This window comes from Lynx rufus, unplaced genomic scaffold, assembly GCF_022079265.1.
Source record: "Lynx rufus isolate CCGP_SWC_20201006 ecotype Redwood Valley unplaced genomic scaffold, mLynRuf1.p SCAF_27, whole genome shotgun sequence".
Lineage (NCBI taxonomy): Eukaryota > Metazoa > Chordata > Mammalia > Carnivora > Felidae > Lynx > Lynx rufus.
This window is the reverse complement of record NW_025814842.1, coordinates 9604371-9629941: the sequence shown is the minus strand read 5'-3', so window position 1 is coordinate 9629941 and position 25571 is coordinate 9604371. Positions and strand designations below refer to the sequence as shown.

The 25571-nt window shown below is 51.9% G+C and overlaps 1 protein-coding gene across 2 annotated transcripts in view; it reads right to left on the bottom strand.

Moving 5' to 3' along the window:
* Positions 1–25571, bottom strand: part of HIP1 (huntingtin interacting protein 1) — a 148609-nt gene that overhangs the window by 7996 nt on the left and 115042 nt on the right. For both annotated transcript variants that reach the window (XM_047089319.1, XM_047089321.1), the window contains exons 6-24: positions 25347–25423; positions 24807–24868; positions 20178–20318; positions 17738–17795; positions 14385–14460; positions 14135–14275; positions 13701–13798; positions 13268–13340; positions 12413–12596; positions 11558–11646; positions 11073–11189; positions 9442–9543; positions 9052–9195; positions 8441–8576; positions 6598–6684; positions 6298–6405; positions 6082–6215; positions 901–1011; positions 72–130 (exon numbers count right to left, since the gene is read on the bottom strand). In XM_047089319.1, the coding sequence (XP_046945275.1) occupies positions 72–130; positions 901–1011; positions 6082–6215; positions 6298–6405; positions 6598–6684; positions 8441–8576; positions 9052–9195; positions 9442–9543; positions 11073–11189; positions 11558–11646; positions 12413–12596; positions 13268–13340; positions 13701–13798; positions 14135–14275; positions 14385–14460; positions 17738–17795; positions 20178–20318; positions 24807–24868; positions 25347–25423 (1997 nt within the window). The remainder of the gene's footprint in view (positions 1–71; positions 131–900; positions 1012–6081; positions 6216–6297; positions 6406–6597; positions 6685–8440; positions 8577–9051; positions 9196–9441; positions 9544–11072; positions 11190–11557; positions 11647–12412; positions 12597–13267; positions 13341–13700; positions 13799–14134; positions 14276–14384; positions 14461–17737; positions 17796–20177; positions 20319–24806; positions 24869–25346; positions 25424–25571) is intronic.

The window sequence follows — 25571 nt, the reverse complement described above, 5'->3', positions numbered from 1 at the left end:
TAATTAATATAATCCAATGCAGGAGAGACTGATCCTGATCACCTAGGCACCACCACACTGTGTAGACTGACCTTTCGTTCACCTCCAATTTGACTCCTGTGTCCCCAGCTCGGGATTTGCTGAGCATCTCCTGTTGAAAACAAGCAGGGTATCTCAATACATCATGGGTACGGAGCACTCACTGGCATCCTGAAGCACCTTGTGTCCAACACCCCGTGGTAGCTGAGAAACCCAAATCCAGAAACGCCCATCCACGTCCTGGCGGGTTGGGAAAAGAGCCCAGACCTCCGATCTAGTCAGCGAGAAGCAGCCCCAGCAGGCTGGCTCTCCTGTCCGTTGAGTGTCCGTCTTGACTTTCTGGCACCCAGGCCGACGTGCACAGAACTCTGAGATATTGCACCTGCCAGAGGGGGCAGCGGCTAGGGGCAAACCAAGGTGGGCAGCCTGCAGCCTTCCACCAAAGGAACAATATGTGACCCTTCCAATGGTGCCCGCTCAGCTTTTCCCCGACACAATCGGAGCTGTTGGTGCGCGCCTGGCACGAAGATAAATGTGCATTATCTCATTTAACTCTTCCAACGCCCCTCTGAGGCAAGCACTATTATCACTGCCATCATCTAGAAACGGAATCTGAGCGAGGCTAATGGAACAACCCGTCACAAGTCACACGACGAACAAGCGGTCCAGCTGGAACCGTAACGCAGGACGGCCTCACGCCGAAGGAGGTGAGGACCTTCTCCTTTTCTATGCCTCAGGGAGCCTGGGGAGTCTGGGTTGGGGTTGGTCTTACAGGGGCCATCTGTGGCCTGGATGGACAACTGAGACGCGTCCCATGGGCAATGTCACACCCGAGGAAGCTGCAAGGGCCTGGCTTTAGGAGACGGGCAGACGCTTCCATACCTCTATCCTGGCCGTGGCAGTTTCAATGGCAGCTGACGTGGCAGCCATCTCCTTGTCCACCAGGTCCCCCAGCTCCTCCTGCTTGATGTCCAGGCCTCTGGGCAGGAGCTCCTGCGAACGGCAGCACAGAGGCTGAAACGACCCTTTGACTTCCTCTCCATTCCTCCCCGACAGACCCATAGTCCTCGCGTGGTGGCAGAAGGTAGGAGAGGAAGGTCCCACTACGCAACACGCTTGTAGAACCCGTGGAGGCCTCATCTAGAACTCGCTACTGCGTAAACCCTCACGCTCCACACCCCCCTTTCACTGAAACCCCCCCCCCCTCCTTCCAGAAAGCCACCCTGCCTAACCCCACAAGGCCATTCAGTTGCGGCTGCTTGGACCCTGACCCCATAGCTGCACAGTGTTGATTGCATTTGAGGCTTGGGAGGTATGTCAAAAACCTCTTCAAATGTGGGTGATGCCTTCCAACCAACACTCTGCCTCTTATTTAACTCTGTGTCTACAGCAATCATGAGGCAGTGACTCGTCCTGTTCTACGGATGGGAAGCCAAGGCTCAGAGAGGTCTTGACCACAGTCACACTGCTAATGAATGGCAGAGCACGGATCTGAACTCAGGTCTGATGGCAAAGTCTGTGAATTCTGAAAATATTATGTGTTATGCCTCCAAGAGTATAAAACAGGTATGAATGGTTTCAAGAATAAGAAACGGGGTGCCTGGATGGCTCAGGTGGTTAAGCGTCCAACTTTGGCTCAGGTCATGATCTCGTGGTTCGTGGGTTCGAGCCCCGTGTCAGGCACTGTGCTGACAGCTCAGAGCCTGAAGCCTGCTTCAGGTTCTGGGTCTCCCTCTCTCTCTCTGCCCCTCGTCCACTCATGCTCTCTCTCTCTGTCTCTCTCTGTCTCTCTCAAAAATAAATAAACATAAAAAAAAAAAAAAGAATAAGAACAATGACCCATGTATCTACCACCCGACCTAAGGAATAGCTTAAGAAACATCAGTATCTTTGAAATTTCCTTTGTATCCTGTTCTAATTCCATTTCCTGACATCCCTATTCCCTACCTTAAGATAAACACAGAATTCAGGAGAATGCTTTATCATATCCTTTTATTATTATTTTTTTTAATGCTTATTTATTTTTGAGAGAGAGACAGAGTGCAAGCGGGGAGGGACAGAGAGATGGGAGACACGAAATCTGAAGCAGGTTCCAGGCTCTGAGCTGTCAGCTCAGAGCCCGATGCAGGGCTCAAACTCACAAACCATGAGATCATGACCTGAGCCGAAACTGGATGCTCAACTGACTGAGCTACCCAGGCGTCCCTGTCATGTCTTTTTTTTAAAGCTCCATAAGAATGTATCCTTAAACAGTATAATGTTAAGTATGCATATATTGGTCTTTATTTAAAAGGAATCCTACCGTATGTATTTTGCTTGTTTGTTCGGCATTGTGTGTGAGATTTGTTCTATAATGTAGGAATTATTATTTTTTTAAGTTTATTTATTTTGAGAGAGAGAGAGAGAGAGAGACAGAGAGAGAGAAAGACAGAGAGACAGAGCAAGTGGGGGAGGGGAAGAGAGAAGGAAAGAGGGAGAATCCTAAGCAGGCTCTGTGCTGTTGGCACAGAGCCTGACATGGGGCTCAACCTAATGAAACTGTGAGATTGTGACCTGAGCCAAAACCAAGAGTCAAGATGCTTAGCCGACTGAGCCACCCAGCTGCCCCTGTAATGTAGTCATTCTATCCCTAGGCAAATGCACTAGAGAAACTCTTACATCAGGAGATATTTACACAAGTGACCATATGGCACATTTGTGACAGCCTCAAACCGGAAAGAACCCAAATGTTCATCAGCCATAGACATCTAGCTATGTGACAGATAAATAAATATAAACAGATATGTAATAGATATGTAATTTGAGCTATAGTCACACGACAGAATATTACAGAGCAGTGAAAATGAATGTATCTGTACGGATGAACCTCACACACAGAATGCTGGAAAAAGCAAGGTGTAGGAGAAAAGTCTGTAACACTTAGAACTAAAAATGTTACTTGGGGGAGAAAAGGACATAGTCTTTCTATTGTCTTCATCTGGAACCCTGACTAATCATTCTACCTATAACTTCTGTACTCTAGTTTATAAAATCTGTGCCACATTCTATATAATTCCTTCAGTTCTATCATCCAGCCCACTAATTCTTTCTCTAGCCTTGTTTAACCTGCTGTTGAATCTGTATACTGAGTTCTGACTTTCAATGATTATATTTTTCATTTCTAGAAGTCCCATGGTTGTTTTACAAATATATCTGGTGACTTTTGAAAATGTCTTATTCCTTTGCCACGCTTTTAATGCCTTTAAAAATTTTTTTTTTCAATGTTTATTTATTTTTGACAGAGAGAGACAGAGCATGAACGGGGGAGGGGCAGAGAGAGAGGGAGACACAGAATCGGAAACAGGCTCCAGGCTCTGAGCCATCAGCCCAGAGCCTGACGCGGGGCTCGAACTCCCGGACCGCGAGATCGTGACCTGGCTGAAGTCGGACGCTTAACCGACTGCGCCACCCAGGCGCCCCTTTTAATGCCTTTTAAAAAGTACTTGGAGTCGCCTCAGTCGGTCAAGTGTCTGACTTCGGCTCAGGTCATAATCTCACGCTGTCAGCTCAGAGCCCGCTTGGGATTCTCTCTCCCTCTCTCTCTGCCCCTCTCCTGCTCATGCTCTCTCTCTCTCTCAAAACTAAATAAACTTAAAAAAGAAAACGTTCTGGAACACGTTAAACACACTCATGGTGAACTGATGTGCGTTGGGACTCTGTGAAAGTTCTTTGGGATTTAGGTTCAAAGTATATTCCTTCAGAGACCGTTTGGATCTGCTTCCACCAGGTACTTGGGCTCCTAAAAACCTGACTACTTTGCATTTAGTTTTCTTTCTTTTTTTTTTAAATTAAAAAAATTAAAAACAAATTTTTTTAAATTTATTTTTGAGAGACAGAGCATGAACGGGGAGGGGCAGAGAGAGCGGGAGACACAGAAGCCAAAGCAGGGTCCAGCCTCAAACTCACAAACTGCGAGATCATGACCTGAGATGAAGTCAGACACGTAACCGACGTGTAACAGGCGCCCTACATTTGATTTTCTGTTTGGGTTTTTTCAGGTCACACAGGTAGTAGGAGATTTGGACCCTGAAACCATAGAAAGGTGGCTTGTAGTTAGAAATTCCCTAGGCAGCCGTGTTTCCTTCTCCCCCTACAACTGAGGTTGAGACAAGATCTCTCCAACAGAGTAGGCTTTCCCCCCCACTTACTTGGGGTGTGACCTTTTGGAGTTCTGCTTTGGGGAGGAAGTCTCTGCATTCCAAACTTTTACCTTACTCGGGCTTACGTTTTGTTTTTCAGTCTCCTCTGTATGTGTGGCCCATTAAAATCCAAGCTCTAGGTCAAGAGATGGACAAACACCAGTTCCTGCGTCCTCTTGGTTTCTGATTCTGAGAATTTCCTTAGTTTTCGGCCAGTTCAGATTCAATTAACATCCCCCCCCCCCCCCCATTTTATTTAGCTTTTTTTCCATGTCTTGTGCTGGGAAGAGCTTCTAAATATTTGGTCAGTCTTACTGCCAGAAAGGAAACCTGCCCAGGATCTTGCTCTCACACTTTGCTTTTTTAAATTAACTCGATTCTTATTTCCTCACCTCACGGTGTCCTACAGGCTTTTGTGTGTGTATACTGACACTGAGTTCTGCACAGCACGGGAGAAGATGCTCTGTCTCCAGCAAAAGGCAGACGGTGGCAATGCTCTTGGCCACCATCAGGAATTTAATAATACTAAAATACCACCAGGATCATGTAATTCTATTGAAAGAAGGGTTAGCAATTCACCGTTATCCAGTCTTCCTTCATCTACCTCGTCGTCCCACTTCTCCCCAGTATGAACCTTCCTCTCTATCCGATCTTTGTAACTGCTTTGCTCTCTCCATGTGCATATTCAATTAGTTAAACATTCACTGGGTGTAAACCACCTGCCAGATATCATACCAGGGACCAAGGGACAATGGAAAAAGGCTACGGGCTCTACCTTTGAAGACTCATGGGGGAAAGAGACAGGCAGGCAGGTACCCTGTGGCACTAGCCACCAACACTGTAAGGTGAAGGCGGAAAAGGGGGAGAGGGACCCAGAAAAATGAATAAGGGCCAGACTGTGACAGTCCTTGCATGTCACATTACGTGATTTGATTTTTTGTCATCCAACGATCTTTGTTTTTGGAAGAGATCAGAGGGAAAAGAGACCAGAGGCAGAAAAACTAACCAGAAGCCTGTTTTAAGAGTTTGGATGAGGGATGACGAAAATCTGAACTCTGGCCCTGATCTCTTCCCTCCCTGGAATTGATATCATGACACATTTTTGGAATTAAGTAAATGTGGCCTTGTACTGAACTCTTAAAACAGACTTGATTACTGCTCTTGTCCCACTGTATCAAAATGGATGATTTCCTTATTTTTCTTTCCCAGAGAGACGATGTCTTGTCTCCGTACAACTACATCTACCACAATTCCCACTACACATGACATGCTCACTACATCTTTATTAAATCAATAAATATCCTGCTATCTCCATGTTAGGTGTTACCTGCCCAACCAGATACAAATCCTTGAAAACAGAGAAACTATGCTTATTCTTTTTTGATATTGTTTAGCATAGCGATGAACACACAGTAGGTTCTCAACTCATAGGCGATGAATGAAATATGACTGGAAAATTGGGCAGAGGGTCAGATTTTTCAGTGTCAGCTCTCTCTCTACCTTCCTTCCTTCCTTCCTTCCTTCCTTCCTTCCTTCCTTCCTGCCTTCCTTCCTTCCTTCTTCATTGTTTATTTTGGAGAGACAGAGCACAAGTCGGGGAGTGGGCAGAGAGAGAGGGAGACAGAGAATCTGAAGCAGGCTCCAGGCTCTGAGCTGTCAGCACAGAGTCTGACACGGAGCCCAAACTCACAAACTGTGAGGTCATGACCTGAGCTGAAGACAGACGCTTAACCGACTGAGCCACCCAGGTGCCCCAACTCTCACTTTCTGGAGTCAAGTGGGAAGCCAGGAAGAACTGGCTTCGGACATCACTGACTCCCTGGCCCATCACCGGCACTCACCCAAGAACCATCGCAACTCCCCCCGGTTGAGACACTGGTCCTACCTCGCCAATGGCGGACATCTTACTGAGGCAGCTCTTCATGGCTGTGCTGTCATTCTCAAGCATTCCTTCTTCCCCCAGGAAGGCCAGATAGGTGAGGGTTTCCTTGCCAAACTGTTTGCAGGCCTCGGTCAGTGCTGGAGACGTAAGACAACCAAAACTTTTGAGTCCTCCGCTCCCCCTGCTTATAAGACTGGCCCCCCCAGCCCCAGTACTCACAGTCAGCAGGCTCCGGTGGGGCTCGAAGGCAGGTGGTGCTAACATTAGCCATGGTGTCACTGGTCAGGTGGGCCAGGAGGGTTACCGAGCGGAGAAGCTCACTGATATCTGCCAGGAGTGTAAAGGAGGTTTCTCAGCACTGTTCACGAGCCGTTACCCGCCCTACCTCCTTCCCTGCTTGACAAGTTATATGCACCCCTTTCTTGGAGCATAGGGCCTGGTTGTTATTTCCGCAGGCAAGCGTTTCTGAACTCTGCCCAGCCGTCACTAGCAACAGACCCCATCCTTTGCCTTTCTTACCTTCCGGGCAGGCCAGATACTGGCTCCAGCTTTTTTCCAGTTGCTCAATGCAGCTGGAAACAGACTTGACCTTGGAAAGAAGGTGATCTGTGAGAGGGGAGACAGGGCAGAGTCAGAGCCACTGGTGTTGGAGTCACTTTCTCCCCGTGAGGTCAAGCCACCCAGTGGATGAGACTGCCTAGCAAGTGGCCTCAGCCCTGCGGGGGGTTCCCTAAGATGGGGGGTGGGGCGGAGATGGTTGACTCTGCAGGTACACGACTCTCTTAATGCAGCTTCAAAAGCTGTTCTTCTGAGCCCATCTGGTCCCTGAGCCAAGAACCAGGGCAACCACGGCAGCAGCCGAGAATCAGCCTCTCACTTCTCATTACTGCCGCCGAATCAAATCCAGGCCTTCCTGTTAAGTCTTTCAAGGCCCTCGGACTCTCATCACTCTCGAGCCCAGACCCCTGGCTCCGTGAGGCGAATCTAGGCTCATGCTGTGCACGCAACACAGCCGTCCCCACTCTGTGCCTCTGTGCCCTGGTCCACAGAGACCATGTCCCATAGGAGTTAATATGTGGGCACTCAGGTCACACTGCATCGGTGTGGCTCCGGGCCCCACCACCACTGGCTATGCTCTCAGGCCGTCCATGCCAGCTTCCTCATCTGAAGACGGAGTAACGGCACCACCTGAGGTGGTGAGGTGCCATCGTGAGGATTCGCTGGACCGAGGTATGTGAAGCGCTTACAATGCCCATGTTTCTGCCCCTCCACTGGCTCAAGTCTGTCCTCTTCTGTCAAACCCCCGGCTCATGAAGTCTCTTCTCAGAGCCTGCCCATGGCTGCCCCATTTCCTGGCATTTCCCCGGTTGGCGGGGCACTGTGTGCTCCTTCATTCGGGGCTGCCGTAATGGAAGCCATTACAGATGGCTTCCCTGGCGAATAAGATAGGACAGTCCTGGCTGTACACGTCACCGAATGGAGACGTTTCTATTCGATAATGAAAATCAACTATCAGCTGTTCCCTTCCATCCGCCTTTGTTCTCAGTGGGTCCTCTCGTTACTTCGCCAGCAACTACACATGACGTCACCAATGTCCTGGGCCTGGATGTTCTGCTACCTACTGTGCATGAAGGCCCTCCTCTCCTTTTTACATCTTTTTTTTTTTATGTTTATTTTTGAGGGGGGGGGGGCGGTGGATACAAAGCGGGCTCTGTGCTGACAGCAGAGAACCTGATGTGGGGCTCGAACTCACAAACCGTGAGATCATGACCTGAGCCGAAGTCGGATGCTGAACCGACTGAGCCACCCAGGCGTCCCTGGCCCTCCTCTCATCCGGTGGGCTTCTCCAGTTCCGACTGCTGCCCAATCAGCATGCCCTTAGGACTCTTGACCTTGCAGAGCGGGCCCCGTTCATAGCCTGCGACTGCATGGGCATTCTCATTGTTTCTGCCCCGCCATACATCATGGTGCTCCCCGTGTGGGCTTGAAGCTCCTGAGCAACCACCTCTTCATTCAGACCACGTTTTTCTGTTCAGAGATGCAGGGCCGTCTGCTCCTCCACCCCCTGACGCTTAGAGTCGTCATCAGGGCTCTGCTCCCAGGGAGAGTTTCGTTGGCGTGACCCACTGCACAGAGCAGTCCTTATCACAACTGGGGGCTTCAGAAAGTACTACCACTGAGGCCCTGGGCCACACAGCTTCCGGCTGAACTGATCTTAGAGTGGGGACTGGTCATCACCAGGCGACTCTGACAGGCAGCAGGCCGAGGACCCCCGCTCTCAGTGTCGCTGGGGTTCAATGTCAACACCCGACGGCAACGGGCTTTAAGGATTCCCGTGTGCAACCAGGACAGGGGGACATACCTGCAGATCCGGCACAGCTGATCAGAGGGGGCTCCTCCAGCTGCCGCAGGGCCTCTTGTATCACCCGCTCCGCAGCCTTCCTGGTCTCCACCAGAAGCATTTTGCGTTGGTCCTTGGCGAGCTGGCACACTGATTCCTAGAAATGGTCCAGGGAGGTGAGAATCTGACACAGACCCCGTCACGAGCCTTCGAACAGCAGCCATCTTGATGCAGCTGGGATTCCGGCATCTTAACTCAAGTTGTGGCTAAGGAGGCCCAAGCCAGTTCGCCTGCCACAGACAACGACCCTTTCCCTTGGTCCACAGGTGTGCGCAGGGGTGCAACACAGGAAGCTATGGGGATGGACCTCCTGTAACCCATTCTCTGCGCCTGGGGGGAGTACCACGCACAGTGCTTCTCTTGTGAAGACAGGGAGCTTGGCTGTCCCTCATCTGCTCCGGGGGTGATGCAGAGCACGCCGGTGTGCAGTGCTGTGCCCACAGAATGCCTTCACGATCAGCCCAGAGGCCCCAGACGGTTTTCACCGACCGTCCCCAGCTCCCCGCCTCCATGGATACATCACCGAGGCCCACGGCTTGGACCCGGGCACCCAGCAGGCGTCTGTTACTTGCCTGTGTGCTGGATAGTTCCCGCTGGGCGAGTTCCAGCTGTTCCTGAAGAGCAGATAATTCCTCCTCCCGGAGGGCCACAGCGTGCACCAAGCCGCTCCGCTCCTTCTCTAGTTCCGCAAGCTGTGCCGCCCATTTGGCTTCTGCCTGCAATGTCGGCCACGCGGGAAGAGGGAGAATCAAACTGTCCGCTTCCCAGGAGTCCAGACCCACCAGCAGGCCACACGGAACAGCAGGTGGTATCTCTAAGCCGCCACCTTCACCCTCCCCAATCACACACGGAGCACGGATGGGACCAGCTTGGCCAGCTGCTGGATGCAGGTGGCCGCCGGGTGACGGCAGTGCCCAAGCCAGAGGGGAAAAAATAAGGGAGAGAAGGGAGGTGATGCTCGCCTGGGCAGAAGTTTCCAGGCTGTTTTGGACAATCTGGAGTTCCTGTTTGCTGGTGGCAAGTTCTTGCTTCAAGTTGTCCAGTACTTCGGTCTGTTCTTGAGTCTGAAAGAGAAGAAACGCAGGAGCACTCTGATCAAGGTGCTGTTGCCAGGGATAAACGCCTGTAAAAATCTCCAAGCTACTGGGGTGCCTGGCTGGCTCCGTAGATAGAGCACGCAACTCTTAATCTCTGGGTGGTGAGTTGGAGGCCCCACGTTGGGCGCAGGGATTCCTTAAAAACAAAATCTCAAAAACAAGCCCCAAGCTATCAATGGGAGATTTGTGTGCTCCGTTGGAGGCAAGATTGGATGCGCCCAAAAGTGGGCGGGAGGAGGTGGGAACCCAGAGTATAGTGACAAGTCTTCTGGCTAAGTGGAATATCAAAGACGGGAGTTTTAGGGACATTTCCTAAATGTCACGCTTCGGCTTATGATACTAATTAAAGTAGAACTGGTTCTTTTTTCTTACACATAGAAGGTGTTCTTTCTTATTATTTAAATAGAAGCATTACTGATACAGAACCGGATTGTTAATTCAGCCACCCCAACGCCTGATATGTTGCTGCATCTTACCATCTGGAAACAATTCCCTTCTTTAAAAATTTCTTTTCTGAGTGGTATTTTCTGAAGAGCCCGTTGCAACCCATGAGAATTTACAGCTAACATTTTAAAAAAGGAAATAAACAAAGCAAAAAATATAACCACACGCATCCACACGGTAAGGCTGAGCACGGCTTTGTGAAATTTTACTTCCTACTCTGGGTCACAGAAAAGTGAAAGGCACTATCCTTCTCCTTTTTAAAAAAATTAAAAAAAATTTTTTTTAATGTTTATTTATTTTTGAAGGAGAGAGAGACAGGGTGTGAGTGGGGAAGGGCAGAGAGAGAGACACAGAATCTGAAGCAGGCCCCAGGCTCTGAGCTGTCAGCACAGAGCCCGACGCGGGGCTCGAACTCACAAACCGCGAGATCATGACCTGAGCCGAAGTCGGACGCTCAACTGACTGAGCCACCCAGGCACCCCTCTTTTAAAAATTTTTAAAATGTTTATCTTATTTTTGACAGAGAGATAGAATGCGAGTAGGGGAGGGGAAGAGAGAGAGGGAGACACAGAATCCAAAGCAGGCTCCAGATTCTGTGCTGTCTGCACGGAGCCTGACGCGGGGCTCGAACCCACGGACAGCGAGATCATGACCTGAGCTGAAGTCAGATGCTTGACTGACTGAGCCACCCAGGCACCCCCATCTGACATCTCTTACTGCCACCCACCCCCCAACTCATGGGTGTTCTCCTGGCCACAAGTCTCTCTGACACCCAGGTGCTTTCACTTCTCTCAACCCTCCCGGACTCACCCTGGACAAGCCTTTGCTGATGTACCTACTCAGCTGGACCCCCTTCGTCGCTCCGTGCCTCTAATCCCTTGTGCATCGGACACCATGTCCCTGCCTCATGCCTCTTGTAGTACACTTGTAGGGCTCTAACCCACTTCTGCTGTCCACGGAGCAGTCTTTCCACTGGCCTAGTGCCCCAGGCCCGCCTCCAACTCGGGCAGACCCCTCCCTTGCCCCCCCCCCCCCGACTTCTCCCCCCTCACCTTCCGCTGGGCCTGGTCACTTATGCGCTGGAAAGAGTCTTCCAGCTCTTTTTTCTCTCGTTCCAAATCCGCCTGGGCTTGTCTGGCCACAGACACCTGTTTGGTCACCTCGGCATTCTGGATGAGAAAAGAACAGTGGGCTTATCTCAGGCGTAACATCTCGGGGACAACATCTCCCTTCTAGAACAAATGACAGCATTCAGGCTATTGGACACAGTAATCACTTTTCTACCTGGAGAGAAGCCAGAATGAAGCTGTCATCTTCAGATACTCAACGCTTAAGTATTTAAAAGAAGAATAACAAGGACGGGGGACAAATCCTTCGGGGCTGGCATCAAAGGTGGGGCTCAAGGCGTGGGAGGCAAGGAAGCCTGAAAAGCTGTGGTTCCAAGAAACGATGGTGAGCCCCTCAGAATTGATGCAGGCGCGGGAGTGGCGTGGGGACTGCCCAGGCCGCGGGGCAAGAGGCGGGTGGAGGGTCCTACCTTCCGTAGCAGGTCGGCGTGGTTCTGCACCAGCTCACTGTACTTTTCCTTTAGCTTGCTGTACCGCTGTTCATTGGCCTGGGCTCTCCCTGTTTTGTCAGGGGGCCAAGGTGAGCAGTGGACCCCTGCTGGGGGACCCCGTGCCTTCCTTCCAACACGCCAGAGTCCCTAGAACATCCTCCTTTCTTTTCGCAAATGCATGCACCTTCTGCTCCCTGGGAAATCCTACTGAAATAAACTCCTCTGGGAAGTGGTCTTTAAAAAAGAATCCACCTGACCCGTGGGGTGCCTGGGTGGCTCAGTCGGTTAAGCGTCCGACACCGGCTCAGGTCACCATCTCGCGGTTTGTGGGTTCGAACCCTGCGTCAGGTTCTGGGCTAACAGCTCAGAGCCTGCTTCTGGTTCTGTGTCTCCCTCTCTCACTCTGCCCCACCCCTGCTTGTGCATGCACGCTCGCTCTCTCTCCTTCTCAAAAATAAACCTCAAAAAAAAAAAAAAAATCTACCTGATTCTGATGGCTGCACTGATTCGAGCCCCCTGGGCATTCACACACACGGTATTTGCTTCATCAGTGTTTCTGGCTTTTATGGCAAGTTTTTCTTAGGCTATCTCTCCTTTGGACACCCCACCGTCACCTCCTGGTTCCCGTCCCGGCATTCTGAGCAGTGTGGCACGTGGGGCTCTCTACCTGCTGGGCCCTAACCTGCCCGCCTCAGACTGGCAACACGAGGGTCCTTCCTGGCAGCTCTTCTGGACAGATGTATCACCTGGGGCTCTGCCACCCAGCCCCGTCCTCCCTGTGAGCCTAGCCTGACCCTGCGGCCCCCACCCTCAGCCCCAGCCCGACAGACTCACTTTCTATCTCTGTCAGGCTCCGCTGGGCCTTCTCCGTGTCTTCTCGCTTCTTCTTGAGCTCATCCAGTTCCGCGCGGAGGAACTCGCTGTCGTCGACCGCCTGCTGCCGCAGGTGCCGCTGCTCTGCCAGCTCGGCCTCCAGCTCGCTGACCCGGCCCTTCAGCTGCAGCACCGCCCGCTGGCTCTGTGGGACGAACTCAGCCAATGAGCCCCATGGCTGCACCGCTGGGGTCGGCTGGGCTGGGCTGGGCTGGGCGGGAGAAGCGGGTCCTCCAGGGTTTCCAGCGCTGGTCCAATAAAGTACCCGAGTTTGCCTAACAAACCCACTCCCGTGGCCTCACGGGAATTGAGGGTTTTGCTCATTCTAAGCCCCCCAGCCAAACACGGGGTGACAGCAGGGGAGCTCTGATCCTGTTAGGGGCCTAGGAGCAGTTGTGGGCGAGCTGGCCTGAGGGAGGAGGCGATGTGTGCCTGTCCCAGTGAATGAAGCCTCCGACCAGCCGTGGGCCTGAGGGGCGGGCCTATTCACTGCCCCGGCCTCTGCAAACAGCCACCAGAGTTACAAATCAAACCTTCTGATCGCCATGGGAAGAGAACAGGTCTTTCTCTCCAAGCACCACGGGGACGCTGGGCTTGGCCTAGATGCCATTCTCGAGGTAGGAAGAGTGGAAACACAGTGCCACCAAGACCACGAGAGGACCAGGTCCGTCTGGTCTGGGCATTTCTACTAATGAGTCCCCCCCCCCCCCCCCCCCCACCAAAATGAGGTCTGACAAGTGTCTCCACAAAGCGAAGTTAGTATGAAAACGTCCCGTCCTGGTGAAGCCCAGAACCGGATCAGAGCCCGAGTCCTACCTCAGTCTTCAAGTTCTCTAGCTGTGCCTTCAGCTCACTGATGTCTCTGTAGAGTTGACCAATTAAGTGATCCCTGGGAACAGAAGGAGAACAAGTTTGCTTCCACTGCGCCCCCACCCCTTTCCTTTTAAATGCGAGCTGGGAGATCAGGGGAGGAAGTTAAAAGCTGGTGTTAATGTGGGGAAAGTGCTTTGAGATCCCATAAATTATATGCTAAGACCCTCAGTGTTCCCAGACCTGAACCTAACACTCATGGGCCCACCGTTACTTCAGCCCCATTCGATTTCCCTCTGGGATCACGGGGCTGTGGGTCAAGACGTTTCTCTAGGGGGCCCACGTGTCACGAAGCATCCCGCCCCGGTTAGGTGCGGCAAGCCGGCTCCCGGCTCCACCTAGTTTCCGCACCAGCGGGCTGTGCCCAGCTCCCACTCACTTCTCCTCCTTGTTCACGCCGTTCTGACTGTTGAAATTGAAGGGGTCGCTGCTGAACGAGCTGCCAAAGATGTCATCAAACTTGTTGTCGAACAAGTTCTGTGGTGACCAAAAGGGAGGGAAGACAAAGTCAGAGACCCAGAGACTTCCGGGAAGGGGTCAGGTGAGTGACATGTGAAAAAGGACCCTTTCTTAACTGGGTTCAAATCCATTTGTGGTCCCTCCCGGGGACCAGAGGGCGGGGGGAGGGGGCTCAGTCTAGGTTAGCACTTGGGTTAGACGGCAGCTGATGTTGGTTACAGTCAAAGGGTCTTGGCCAGAGCCTCTCGCGTCCTCTCCCGTGTGCATGGGGCAGCTGGAAGGGCCGCCCCTGGGGCACGTCACCTGCTGGGCTCCAACCCCGCCCCCCTCGGGTTCTAGTGAGGCGCTCCGCACCTGCTGTGAGGCATCCATGTCAACAAGGTCATCCTTCTCCAAGACTGGCTCGCTGTCCGGGGACGAGGCCTCGGCCGGGATGACCACCACGGGGCTGATGTGTTCTGACAGGGCAGAGGCTCGCAGGAAGTTGGGTGGGTTCTGAAGAGGGAAGACACGCCCCCGAACCGCGTCACCCACCAGGCCTGCCGGTCTCTACGAGCACCCTGGACCCGGCAGCTCCCACGGCCAGGGGGCCGGGCACGCTTACCTCCGGCAGCTGAGGGATCTGAATGAGCCGCTTGAAATACTGGAGGTTGCTTGAGCGGTAGAACAGATCTTTCAACCTGGGGGGTGGAGAAGGGCCTCAGGGGTGCTGGGCGCCTTCCCCAGCCCCGGGTTGGGGACCTGCAGCCACCCAGGTCTCCTGCTGCCCACCCAGCCCAAAGGCGTGGGCTGTCAAGGAGACGGCTTCCATGGCGCTGGGCTTCGATTATGACGCTACAGGGGGAAGGTCATTTGTAGCCAGTCCTCACAGGAGACAGGGATTCAAATGACCGAATCCTCTGGAAGAGCGGATCATCCCAGAACAAGATCTGCATCACCACAGAATCTACGCTGTTGTCTGGCTGATGTCTCTTCCCAAGAATGTTCGGCTTAGAATAACACGAAAATAAATTTACTCTCTCTGAGGATAAACCACCTAACCATAAGAAAAGGGAAGGGAACTTAATTACTAAGGTAAATTTCCTCAGGGTGCCTGTGTGGCTCAATTGGTTAAGGGTCCGACTTCAGCTCAGATCATGATCTCACGGTTTATGGGTTCGAGCCCCGTGTTGGGCTCTGGACTGAAAGCTCAGAGCCTGGACCCTGCTTTGGATTCTGTGTCTCTCTCCCTCTGCCCCTCCCCTGCTCGTGCTCTCTCTCTCTCTCTCTCTCTCTCTCTCAAAAATAAATAAACATTAAAAAAAAAGTAAAAAAAAAAAAACAACAACCCCAAAACTAAGGTAAAGCTCCTTTTAATTAACTCACCCTGCTTTAAAGCTGTGTGTTACCTCCCAGTTAGACTAGAAGCCTCTAGAGGGCAGAGCCTGGGCCCTGCTGAGCTAGGGGTACCACAGTACCATGCACAGAGGCATTAACTGATCAAGAAAGACTTCACTGGAGGAAAGCAATCTATTTATACTGTGTCCTAATCTTGGATGGATATGGGGGTGAAGAAACCAAATATTTTTTCTTGTCGTCAGGTCTCTGTTTTCAATCGAAACATGGAAGGCCCAGAAAGCAGAGGGCACCAGACAGATTTCCTGAGAGGAAAGAGCATCGTGGGTCTCAGCACCCTCTCTCTGCAACCTCTCTCAGAATCTCCTTCAGCTCAGCCCAATAAACTAAACCCCTGGGATCTCATGTCAGCCATTCTGACCCCAAGGCTGGAACTGCCCCTGTGATGTCATTGGTGCTTTCCCCAAAGTCGTCGACACTAGGCCTCTGGGAGCTGCCAGGTCTGTGCAGAGGAGAAAGTGAGACAGCTGCTCACGGCAGAAGTTTTTATAAGCTAGGAGAACATTAAAGGAAATAAAATCACCTGACCACACATCCCCCTCTTTCTGGGCTGGAGCCAACAGTAATAGGCCGCACTGCTTTCATAAGCTACTGGAATTTACCATTCCAGGAAATCAGCCCCAGGGCCTGTCTCCTAGGATTTAATAAGTCATTTATTATAGAATAAACATAGAGGCTTTTCAAATGGAATAAGGAAACCGGGAGGTGAGCAAAACCCTGAACTTGTCCTCTGACTGTGGCTCGGAACCAGTAGGAGAAGCCTGGGATTTGGTGGGTATTTTTCCTCTATTGTCAGGGATGAAGAAATTAATAGGCAAAACAAGAGGGTCAAATACAGCGTGCCGAGCCCCAGTGCCCTTTTCGGCGCCTGGGCTCTCTCTCCCTCTCTCTCGTGCTTCCTTCCCCTCTTCTGGGGGCACACGTAACGAAAGCTGAGTTGTACTTCTCGCCTCACCAGTGATCATCTTGCCCAAATGCACAGAATAATTTATCCCTCGGTCAGATAATCTCTTCCTCTTCTAGACAAGACACCTGGCTTCCTCGCTTAGTAATTTATCCCAATATTTGTGGGTAACTGGCTGCTACGTATCAGGAGCTAGGGACGTAAGAATGGGTAGTCAAGCAGAAATATAGCTGGTTCTAAGAACCATGAAAGAAACAAGGCACTGGCCTGGCGAATATGGGGAGGCGGGGTTGGGGTTGGAGGAGCAGGAGGTGAAGAAAACCCAACTTAAATAAGAGATTTAAGATTTAAGGGGGGCCTGGGTGGCTCAGTCGGTTAAGAGTCAGACTCTTGATTTCAGCTCAGGTCATGATCTCACGGTCGTGGGATCCAGCCCCCCACCATTGGGCTCTGCTGGGTGTGGAACCTGCTTCAGATTCTTTCTTTCTCTTTCTCTCTCTCCCTGTGCCCCTCACCCCAACTTGTGTGCATGTGCACTCTCTCTCTCTCAAAAATAATATAAAATAAAAAAAATAAAAAAAATAAAAAAATAAAATAAAATAAAATAAAATAAAATAAAAAATAAAATCTTAAAAGATTTAATGCCAGAGATGCCTTTGTGAGGAGGTGATGGAAGATGATCCAGAGCTGGCCAGGCTGGGAGAACATCCCCAGGAGACGGAATGACAAGCCCTAAGGCCCTGACAGAGAAATGTGCTGGGTACGTTCCAGGAACAAGAAGACCCCGTGTGGCTGAAACCCCATAAGCCCTGGAGACGAGGTGAGAGATGGCAAGCAGGGCCTTGGGGACCACGGAGAAGAGCTTGGGGTTTATTCTCGGTGTAATCAGAAGCCACCGGAAGGTTCTGAGCAAGGGACTGATGTCTTCACAAGGTTGTTCTAACTGCTGAGGGAGGACAGAATTGCAGGGGGCAGCAGTGGAAACTCAGGGTGTCCGCCATATTGGAGGGTCCTGGCACACAACTATGGCAGCCAGAGAGGTAGGAGCTATGACTGGAACCAAGATATATTTGCAGAGCATCAGCTGAACCTGCTGGTAGACTGGACGTGGGGGATGGGGATGAGGAAAATGGGGAGTTCCCGGTCTCTGGTTCAAATGGATGTGGCAGCATTTACTGAGATAGAGAAGACTGGGGAGAACACTTTGGGAGGAAAATCCAGAGTTCAGTTTGAGATGTAAGTTTGGTGTAGGATGTCAGACGGACCATTGGGTATGTGAGACTGGAATTCGGAGTCAAGGCCCTGCTAGAGACACATATCCGGGCGTTGCTTTTCATGTACATGGTGTAAGACCCTACGCGGTAGGAGAATGTAAGAAGACGAAACAGAGGGTGAAGCCCTGGGCATACAGCAGGTGATGAATGGATGTACGGAATCGCCTTCTTCTACATGTGTGTATGGTTTTTATCAGAGAACAGATAGCTTCCCCAGCCAGTGGTAGGTTTGCTGCTGTCCTACTTACTTTCCCTCACTTTACTGCTTTGCCATTCAGATACTGGCGATCCTCAATCGTTATAAAGCAAGTGCTCTTACAAGGATTAATTGATTTTATAGCAGTTTTTGGATTCGCCTTCATTTCTCTCCCATAAGCCACTTACTTCGAGAACTGCTCCATGAAGCGGTCCCGGTGGCCTTGCAGGGTGTCAGCTGGGAGACCTGGAAGATATTGGAATAGAGTGAGAGGGAAGAGGACCACAGGAGGACCAGGTGAGCCACAGCGGGGCTCTGGAAGGAGGGGACCAGCCACCCTGGGGCTTGCGGCCAGGCTTGCCGGTGCGGGGGCGGGGGGAGGAGGGAGGTGGGCACTCCTGGCCTGGAGCTGCCCCAGGATTGGTAACCAAGGGGCCCAGAAGGACCCGCAGGGAACCCGGGGTGGGGGGCGCTTGTCCCTCAAATCTGTCCTCCTGTTTGCTCCCGGAGTGCAAGCCATTCTGGGCACAGTGGGCTGGAAGTTGTGTCCCTGACCACAGAAGCGACCGTGGTTGACCTGACCAAGCTGCGGGACGGAAGGGATCCGGAGAGCCTGCCTGAGAGGTTGGCTGTGCGAAGGCAAAGATTGTGGACAACACTCAGGATCTCAGTCCGGTGCTCGTTCGGCCCTGCCACTGCACGATGCTGGACGAGTGGCAGCATCTAAGCGCCAGCCTCCGCCCCCACAGAGAGGGCTCTCTGAGGTCCTTTCTGCTCCTAGATTATGTCACTCTGTGTACTTCAACTACAGATCACAGCTCAGCGATCCTTTTATTTCTTGCTTTATTCCTTAAATTTACATTTTAGTAATTTTTGGGTAGGTGATGTTTGGTATAAATAGGGAGCACATGCAAAATGTATGAGAATTCAGAATGCCAAGTATATACGGTGGATGACGATGGCACTGTACCTCCGTGATCTCTCTCCCAAGAACCCTTAGCCCCAGTCGTGAGAAAAACAGCGGACAGACTTAAACTGAGGAACATTCTACAAGTGTCTGACCGATTCTCCCCTAAACTGTCAAGGTCACAAGTCTGAGACACTGTCACGGCCAAGAAGGAGCCTAGGGGGACACAAAGACTAAATGTAATGTGGCGTCCTGGATGGCACATTAGGTACAAACTGGGGAAATCTGAATAAAATCTGGACTTCAGTTGAGAGTCGTGTGTCAATATTGGTCCATCAAGTGTGACAAATGTACCATACTCATGTAAGATCCTAACAACAGAGGAAACTCGCTTCAAGGTATAGGGGCACTTCCTGAACTATCTTTACAACTTTTCTGTAGATCTAAAACTATTCTAAAATCAAACATTCATTTTTAGAGAAGTATATACTCTGTGGGGCAACTGCGTTTCTTCTCTTGGCATTCAGTCCACCCTGTGCCCCTCCAGGGGCGTCCACTTGCCTCGACGCCTTTCTAACGCTTGAACGTCGAATTTCCAACCTCCCTTCCTCACAGTGTTCCCAGACTAACCAGACTGAATGTCGCTTTCCCCGTCCCGTCTAAATCACCAGATCCGCATCTCGTCAGTGACCACAGTTCTAGAGTGATCCCTTGTCCTTGTCTTCTAAAATTCATCCTGTCCCCTTTTCCAGGGCCATAAAACCTTGCTAGTATCCACTCAGGCCTCGACTCTTGTTGTTTCTCCGTCATCCATACACTCTGCATGTGTATATCCTTCGTGGTGAACACCTCCGAGGGTGGCCCAGAAACCACCCACATCAGTTTCATCTGGGATACGGTTTAATAACGAAGACCCCTAACCTACCAGACTGACCAACGCAGACCTTGCAGGGGCAGGACCCACACACGCCGTTTTATGTGAGAAGCACATGTGAAAGCATGAGAACATCCACGAGACTAGTAGTTTCCAAAATACAATCTACGAAAGCATCCCAGGGGTGTCTGGCTGGGTAGGGGGTGGCCCTCCGGTTACTAGAGCAGCTGTGTTTTATATTTTTTTTATTTCCCCACAAAATGCCACTTGTAACGCTCTGGAAACCACGGTGCCCCTGCTCCTGTGGGTCTAGGCCGGGTCTGGCATCATTTGTGTGGGTCCCAGGATACACAACACATACGGACGGAGGTGTGATAAAGCCAGAGGTAGAGGGAAAGGACTGTCCTAGGAAACCCTATGGTGAGTGGGCACACCGAAACTTGTGCCCTGCTCGTCTCCACTCTTAAGAAGGTCAGGAACTCGGGGGCGCCTGGGTGGCTCAGTCGGTTAAGCATCCAACTTCGGCTCAGGTCATGATCTCACGGTCCGTGAGTTCGAGCCCCGCGTCGGGCTCTAGGCTAATGGCTCAGAGCCTGGAGCCTGCTTCCGGTTCTGTGTCTCCCTCTCTCTCTGCCCCTCCCCCGTTCATGCTCTGTCTCTCTCTCTCTGTCTCAAAAATAAATAAACGTTAAAAAAAAAAAATTAAAAAAAGGTCAGGCACTCTAGGGCCTTTGAGAGCAGCAGGAGAAAGGGCGCTGAGGGGACCGCATTTCTCCAGGGAGAGCCTCAGGCTGCGACCCCTTTCCTTCCCCAAGCACGCAGAGATGATCCGGCCGGGCGTACTCACAGGAGTGGAGCTTGAAGAGGAGCTTGACAGTGTAATCATACAGGTGGCTGCAGTCTAGTATGACCTGGATGAGCGGGGCCAGGCGGCACTGCCCAGCTGTCGTCACTGACACGGAGCGGGACATGTCCAGGGAATTGAACACTAGGAGATAGAAAGGGAGACAGGTGGTAGGGGCAGGAAACTGCAGGTGACCCTCTCGGAGGGGGCAGGAGACACGCACCGAGGACCTGCTCTGTGCACACGCTGGGTCATCTGGCGCGGTTACCCCTTACAACACTCCTGTGGGAGAGGAAAACGGAGGAACCGGAGGGTGAGTCCCTCGGAGGCAGGGGAAAATAATCAAACACTGATCAGAGCACAAAGGAGGGAGTAACTCAGCCTTGGCTTCCTCGTGGCTTGCCACAGCGTCTTGGGACACCAGAAGGGGACATGCGCAGGAGCCCTGGCTGGACAACTGGAGAATCTGGGAGGGCCGAGGATGAACCATCAGGATCGAAGGCTGCTGTTGGTCCTTGGGGGGCTGGCCAGCAGAAGTACTGCCCTCCACTCTCCTGAGCTCCAGACCGCACGTCATTCCCTTAGTGTCTCTCTCCACAGACCCCTCCATGTTACCCTCCACCCCCTACCGCTTGTTCTTTTTTTTTTAAGTTTATTTTGAGAGACAGGGACGGTGTGAGCGGGGGGGAGGGGCAGAGAGAGAGAGAGAGGGAGGGAGACAGAATCCCAAGCAGGGTCCATGCTTTCGGCGCAGAGCCTGACACGGGGCTCGATCTCACAAACCGTGAGATCATGACCTGAGCCAAAATCAAGAGTCGGATGCTCAACCGACTGAGCCACCCAGGCGCCCCCCTACCCCCCTGTTCTTAAATCAAGTAACCGGACCCCTGGCCGTGGACCCTCCGTGCACAGCAGTGGCCAGGGCCGAATTCCCTCCCACAGTGGCTGCCCACCGCCTGCGTAGACCCCACTATATGGCCAGCAATGAAAAAAAATCAGTGAGTGGGACTGCCCCGGGGGAAAGCCCAGAACTGCTGTACTCTGGCTTCCCAGACTGCTGATCCCCGTTAACTGGTTTATTCTGGCAGCTGAAAACAAAAAACAAAAAGGAAAAAACAACCCAACAGTTCTAATTAAAAGACAGTTTTTCTTTTTGACACAAATTAAAAGCAGCTGTCACTGCAAGGCGGCCAGGTTTCCAGGTTTCCAGGAATTCCTGCCTCCTTCCAGGAATCCCCCTTGGCATCCAGTAACATCTAGAGCAGTGTGACCACGGACAAGTTCCTCAACCTCGCTGTGCCTCCAGATGCTTTTCTGTAAAATGCAGACGGTTCAAAGCGCACATACCTCCAAAAGGTCTCGTACCTATTGAAGGAGTTGGCTTTCAGGTTGATCAGAATCACTTAGGGGAAATTGAACGCCTGCTAATGTTTGCCTGCAACCGCCCTACCTCCCATTCCGTCTTAATTGTTCTGGGGTAGGGTTGGGGCATTGGTAGGTTTCAAAAGCCCCCCAGGTAATTCTAATACACAGCCAGGGTTGAAAACTGTGTTTCCCAGCTGAGTGGTTCTCATGTAGCAGAATCACCTGGAAGCACCGTCCGACAGAATTCTGTGACGACAGAAGTGTCTGTAGGAGCTGTTCAATGTTAGCCACATGTGGCTACCGAGGGCCTGAAATATGGAAAGTGGAACGGAGCACCTGACTTTTGATTGGTATTTAATTAGAGTTGATTAAAAAAAAATTTTTTTTTAACGTTTTATTTATTTTTGAGACAGAGAGAGACAGAGCATGAACGGGGCAGGGGCAGAGAGAGAGGGAGACACAGAATCGGAAGCAGGCTCCAGGCTCCGAGCCATCAGCCCAGAGCCCGACCTCACGGACCACGAGATCGTGACCTAAGCTGAAGTTGGACGCTTAACCGACTGAGCCACCCAGGCGCCCCTAATTAGAGTCGATTTAAACAGGCGCTCGTGGTTAGTGGTTACCATATTGGACAGTGCAGACCTGGGGCTGGGGGGCTGAAAAACACAGATGGGCTGGGCCCACCCCCAGATATTCGGATTCAGTAGGTCTAGGGTGGGACCTGGGGGTTTTGCGTTTTTAACAAGTTCTCAGGAGTTGTTCCTGCGGCTGGTCCAGGGATCACACTCTGAGAGCCACTGCAAACATTGGAGATAAACGTTAACTGTTACTGGCCCATGTTTCCCACAGCTGAAAAGCAGGGACACCTTTCTAAGGGTACCGGTCGGAACCCTGCAGGGTCACAGACTAGGACTCAGAAGCTGGAGGGACTTCTTCCAATACCAGTCCTCTTGGTTTTTATGGCACACCCTAGGAAACTAAGGATGGATGGGGAATGGAAAAGATAGAGGGCTCTCGATTCCAAATCAGTGCTTGCTCAGGAGCAAGAAAGCCACCAACATTTAGGCATGGAGGGATCTGTGCCAAGATTTGTGCTCCCCTCTAGAAAACTCAAAGTGGCGGGGCGCCTGGGTGGCTCAGTCGGTTAAGCATCTGACTTCAGCTCAGGTCATGATCTCGTGGTTCGTGGGATTGAGCCCCCATCGGGCTCTCTGCTGTCAGCTCAGAGCCTGGGGCCTGCTTCAGAGTCTGTGTCTCCCTCTCTCTCTGCCCCTCCCTGACTCATGCTCTGTCTCTGTCTCTCAAAAATAAATAAACATTAAAAAAAATTAAAAAATTAAAAAAAGAAAACTCAAAGTGGCCGATTCACTCCAGATAATCCCACCACGTTGGGCTGCATATTGGCACCGTTTTATCAACTCTGTTCCCTTGCCCTTTCCTCACTGCTGTTTATCTGAAGCAAGCATTCTTGAATTTTGTTGTGCTCCCGCTGTGTATCCTAGGCACTGAGCTAGAACAGAAGGGACGTAATTCAAAGATGAGTGGGGCACAGCTCCTGATTCTGAGGAGGGGCCCAGCGTCCAGTGGTAATAATACAAGCGACCAGCGCACACAAAAAGAGCCAGGTTATCATGGGATGTGGGACTAAAAGGGGGACTGAGCTGGCCACCTGGCGTGGGGCACCGGCTGGCATCACATACATGTTTTCCCAGCCTCAAGTTCTGCTCGGTGTTATCACAGCTCTGCTCTCTCCTACTCAAGTCTGTCAGGGCCGGAAGCGACCCCCACAGAGGTTCAAACAGTTGACTTGCTCTCTCATAACCCCTACAGCAGCGGCAGGTGGGTCTGAGGAGGCCCGGAAGAGGCCTCGGGTCAGCTGAGTGGCAGGCTCTGGACAGGACTCCCCCAAGGATGACAATCCCTGCAATATCACTCCTACCTGCATTCAGATTTAAGCACATTCCGAGGCTGAATGTCGACAAATTCTAAATTATCCACATAGGATAATCCTCCTCACCCACCACTCACCTCCTCACCCACCACTAGTAACCGAAAGGCAGCCACGACAGCATACAGTTGTTGGTGTACTTTTGTGCAAACATTGCCGATGCATTCAAAAAAACGCATCCGCACCATTTCTCCTACCTGGCTGGGAACGCGTTAGGGCGGGGACTCTGTTTTGTGTTTCAACTACTGACTTTTGTATGAGAAGGTGGCTAGCAGGCCAAGCGTCTTATTTCTCCTACAAACCACGGTTTCCAACTGTGTGTGGTGCTGTTCTCACCATAACCTGCCCTGAACTGACTGGCCAAGGCAGGAAGGCGTTTGCCGACCCAGTACAGCGCTGGCCGGTTAACAGGCCATTTGCGAGCTCCTGTACAGACGAACATGCGGAAGAAGTTGTAATTCAGGGTGAGAGGGTGTCTGTTTTTTTTCCTGAGGAAATCAGAACCCCAGGAGTGGGCCCCACACGTCCAAACGCTGAGAAGGTCGCCAAGCTTGTGCACGAATGCCTGCAGTTTGGAATCCACTCTTTCACGGAGCCGAACACTTGTGGCGCATGGTGAATCTTAGAAAACGGGCTCTTCTGTTCCCCAGGAAGGAAGGGGAGCCATGCTGGGGGTGGGGGGGTGCGGGGAAGAGGGGACACCAGAGAGAAGGGAATGGATTGCTTCCTTCCTGATTTCTTGTCAGGGAAGTGTGAGGGGCTGACAGCCGGGAGGCACCAGAACTCTCAGCGAAGGGAGCCCGGAAGTGTGGCCAACTCCCCTTGCTTGTAGGAACGGGCTTCGTACACGGACTTGGCCAAAACTCAACTCGACCAGCGGGTCAACCCCAGCTGCTGACCAAACAGCACACAGCAACCCCTCTTCCTGAGCGGAAATCGGTCCCGAGTGCCGGCCCAGCTGAGTAGCAGACAAAGGACCGACCGGTGCTGGGGCCACAGTCCAGAGGTTATCAAAGAGGCCAAAGTGGTCTTTGGGCTCTTGGAGGCCTGGGCCTCTAGAGGGAAGCTGGCAGGGTAGGGGGCATGGTCATTCTGCTCAAAATGAAATCACTGACTCTGAAAATACCCAAGAGCTCCAGCCCTTCCTTGCACTAGGGATGGAGAGAGCAGAGATAGCGTGTGGGTATCCCCATTTCCTGGCCTGTGCTGTACAACTTGTAGGGAGACAGGGGCTAGGAAGGCTGGGCCAAGCCAGGAACAAAGTTTGGAATCAGGCAATTCTCAGAAGAGCCTAGGCCAGACGGGAGCAAGAGACTCACCAGTTTGGAAGAGGTTAAGTTCACACTCCAGGTAGTCAAACATCTCCACTGTCAACTGGAAACTGGACCCAAGAGGAAAGAGAGCTTATACTCCATAGCTCAAGGCCAAGGCTTCCCTCCCCACGCTCTGTGTTTCTGTCTCTGTCCCCGGTGCACATGTGCATGCCTGCCTGCATGCATGCATGCATACACGAGCATATGCACACACGCACAGACACACACAGACCCACACACTAGCTCCAATGCCTAGCCCCGCCTACACGGGTCTTAAGGCCATCTGAAGATCAAACAGGGTGAATTCCACAGTGACAGTGGCAGAGGAAAAGGGCAGGTACCATGCTGGGGTGGGAGGGCAGAAGGGGACACTGAGAAGTGAACCCTGGACAGCCTGGAAGGGTTCTGGATGGGGCACCGGCACTAAGTCGCCTCACCCCAGCCACTGTCCCTGCCGTCAGGCCCTGTGTGACCCCAGCCAGAAGTGGCAACATTGACAAGAGCTTCCTTGCCCGTTGGGTCCACCGCACGAGGACGTCCACTCACAAGTTGTTAACGTCGCTCTCTCCAGCCTCGTCCAGCTGCCGGTCACTCATCTGAAGGTTGCCAGGGAACCTGGGATTCTGGCAAGGCAGGCAGAGGAATGAAGTCAGGACAGAGCACCTCAACTAAGCCGACACCAGGCAAACTGTCTACACTGAGTTCGGGGAGCAGCAGGCTTGATTCTGTTCGTGTAACACCGACACCCTTCCTGGGGGTTGTCAGGGCACG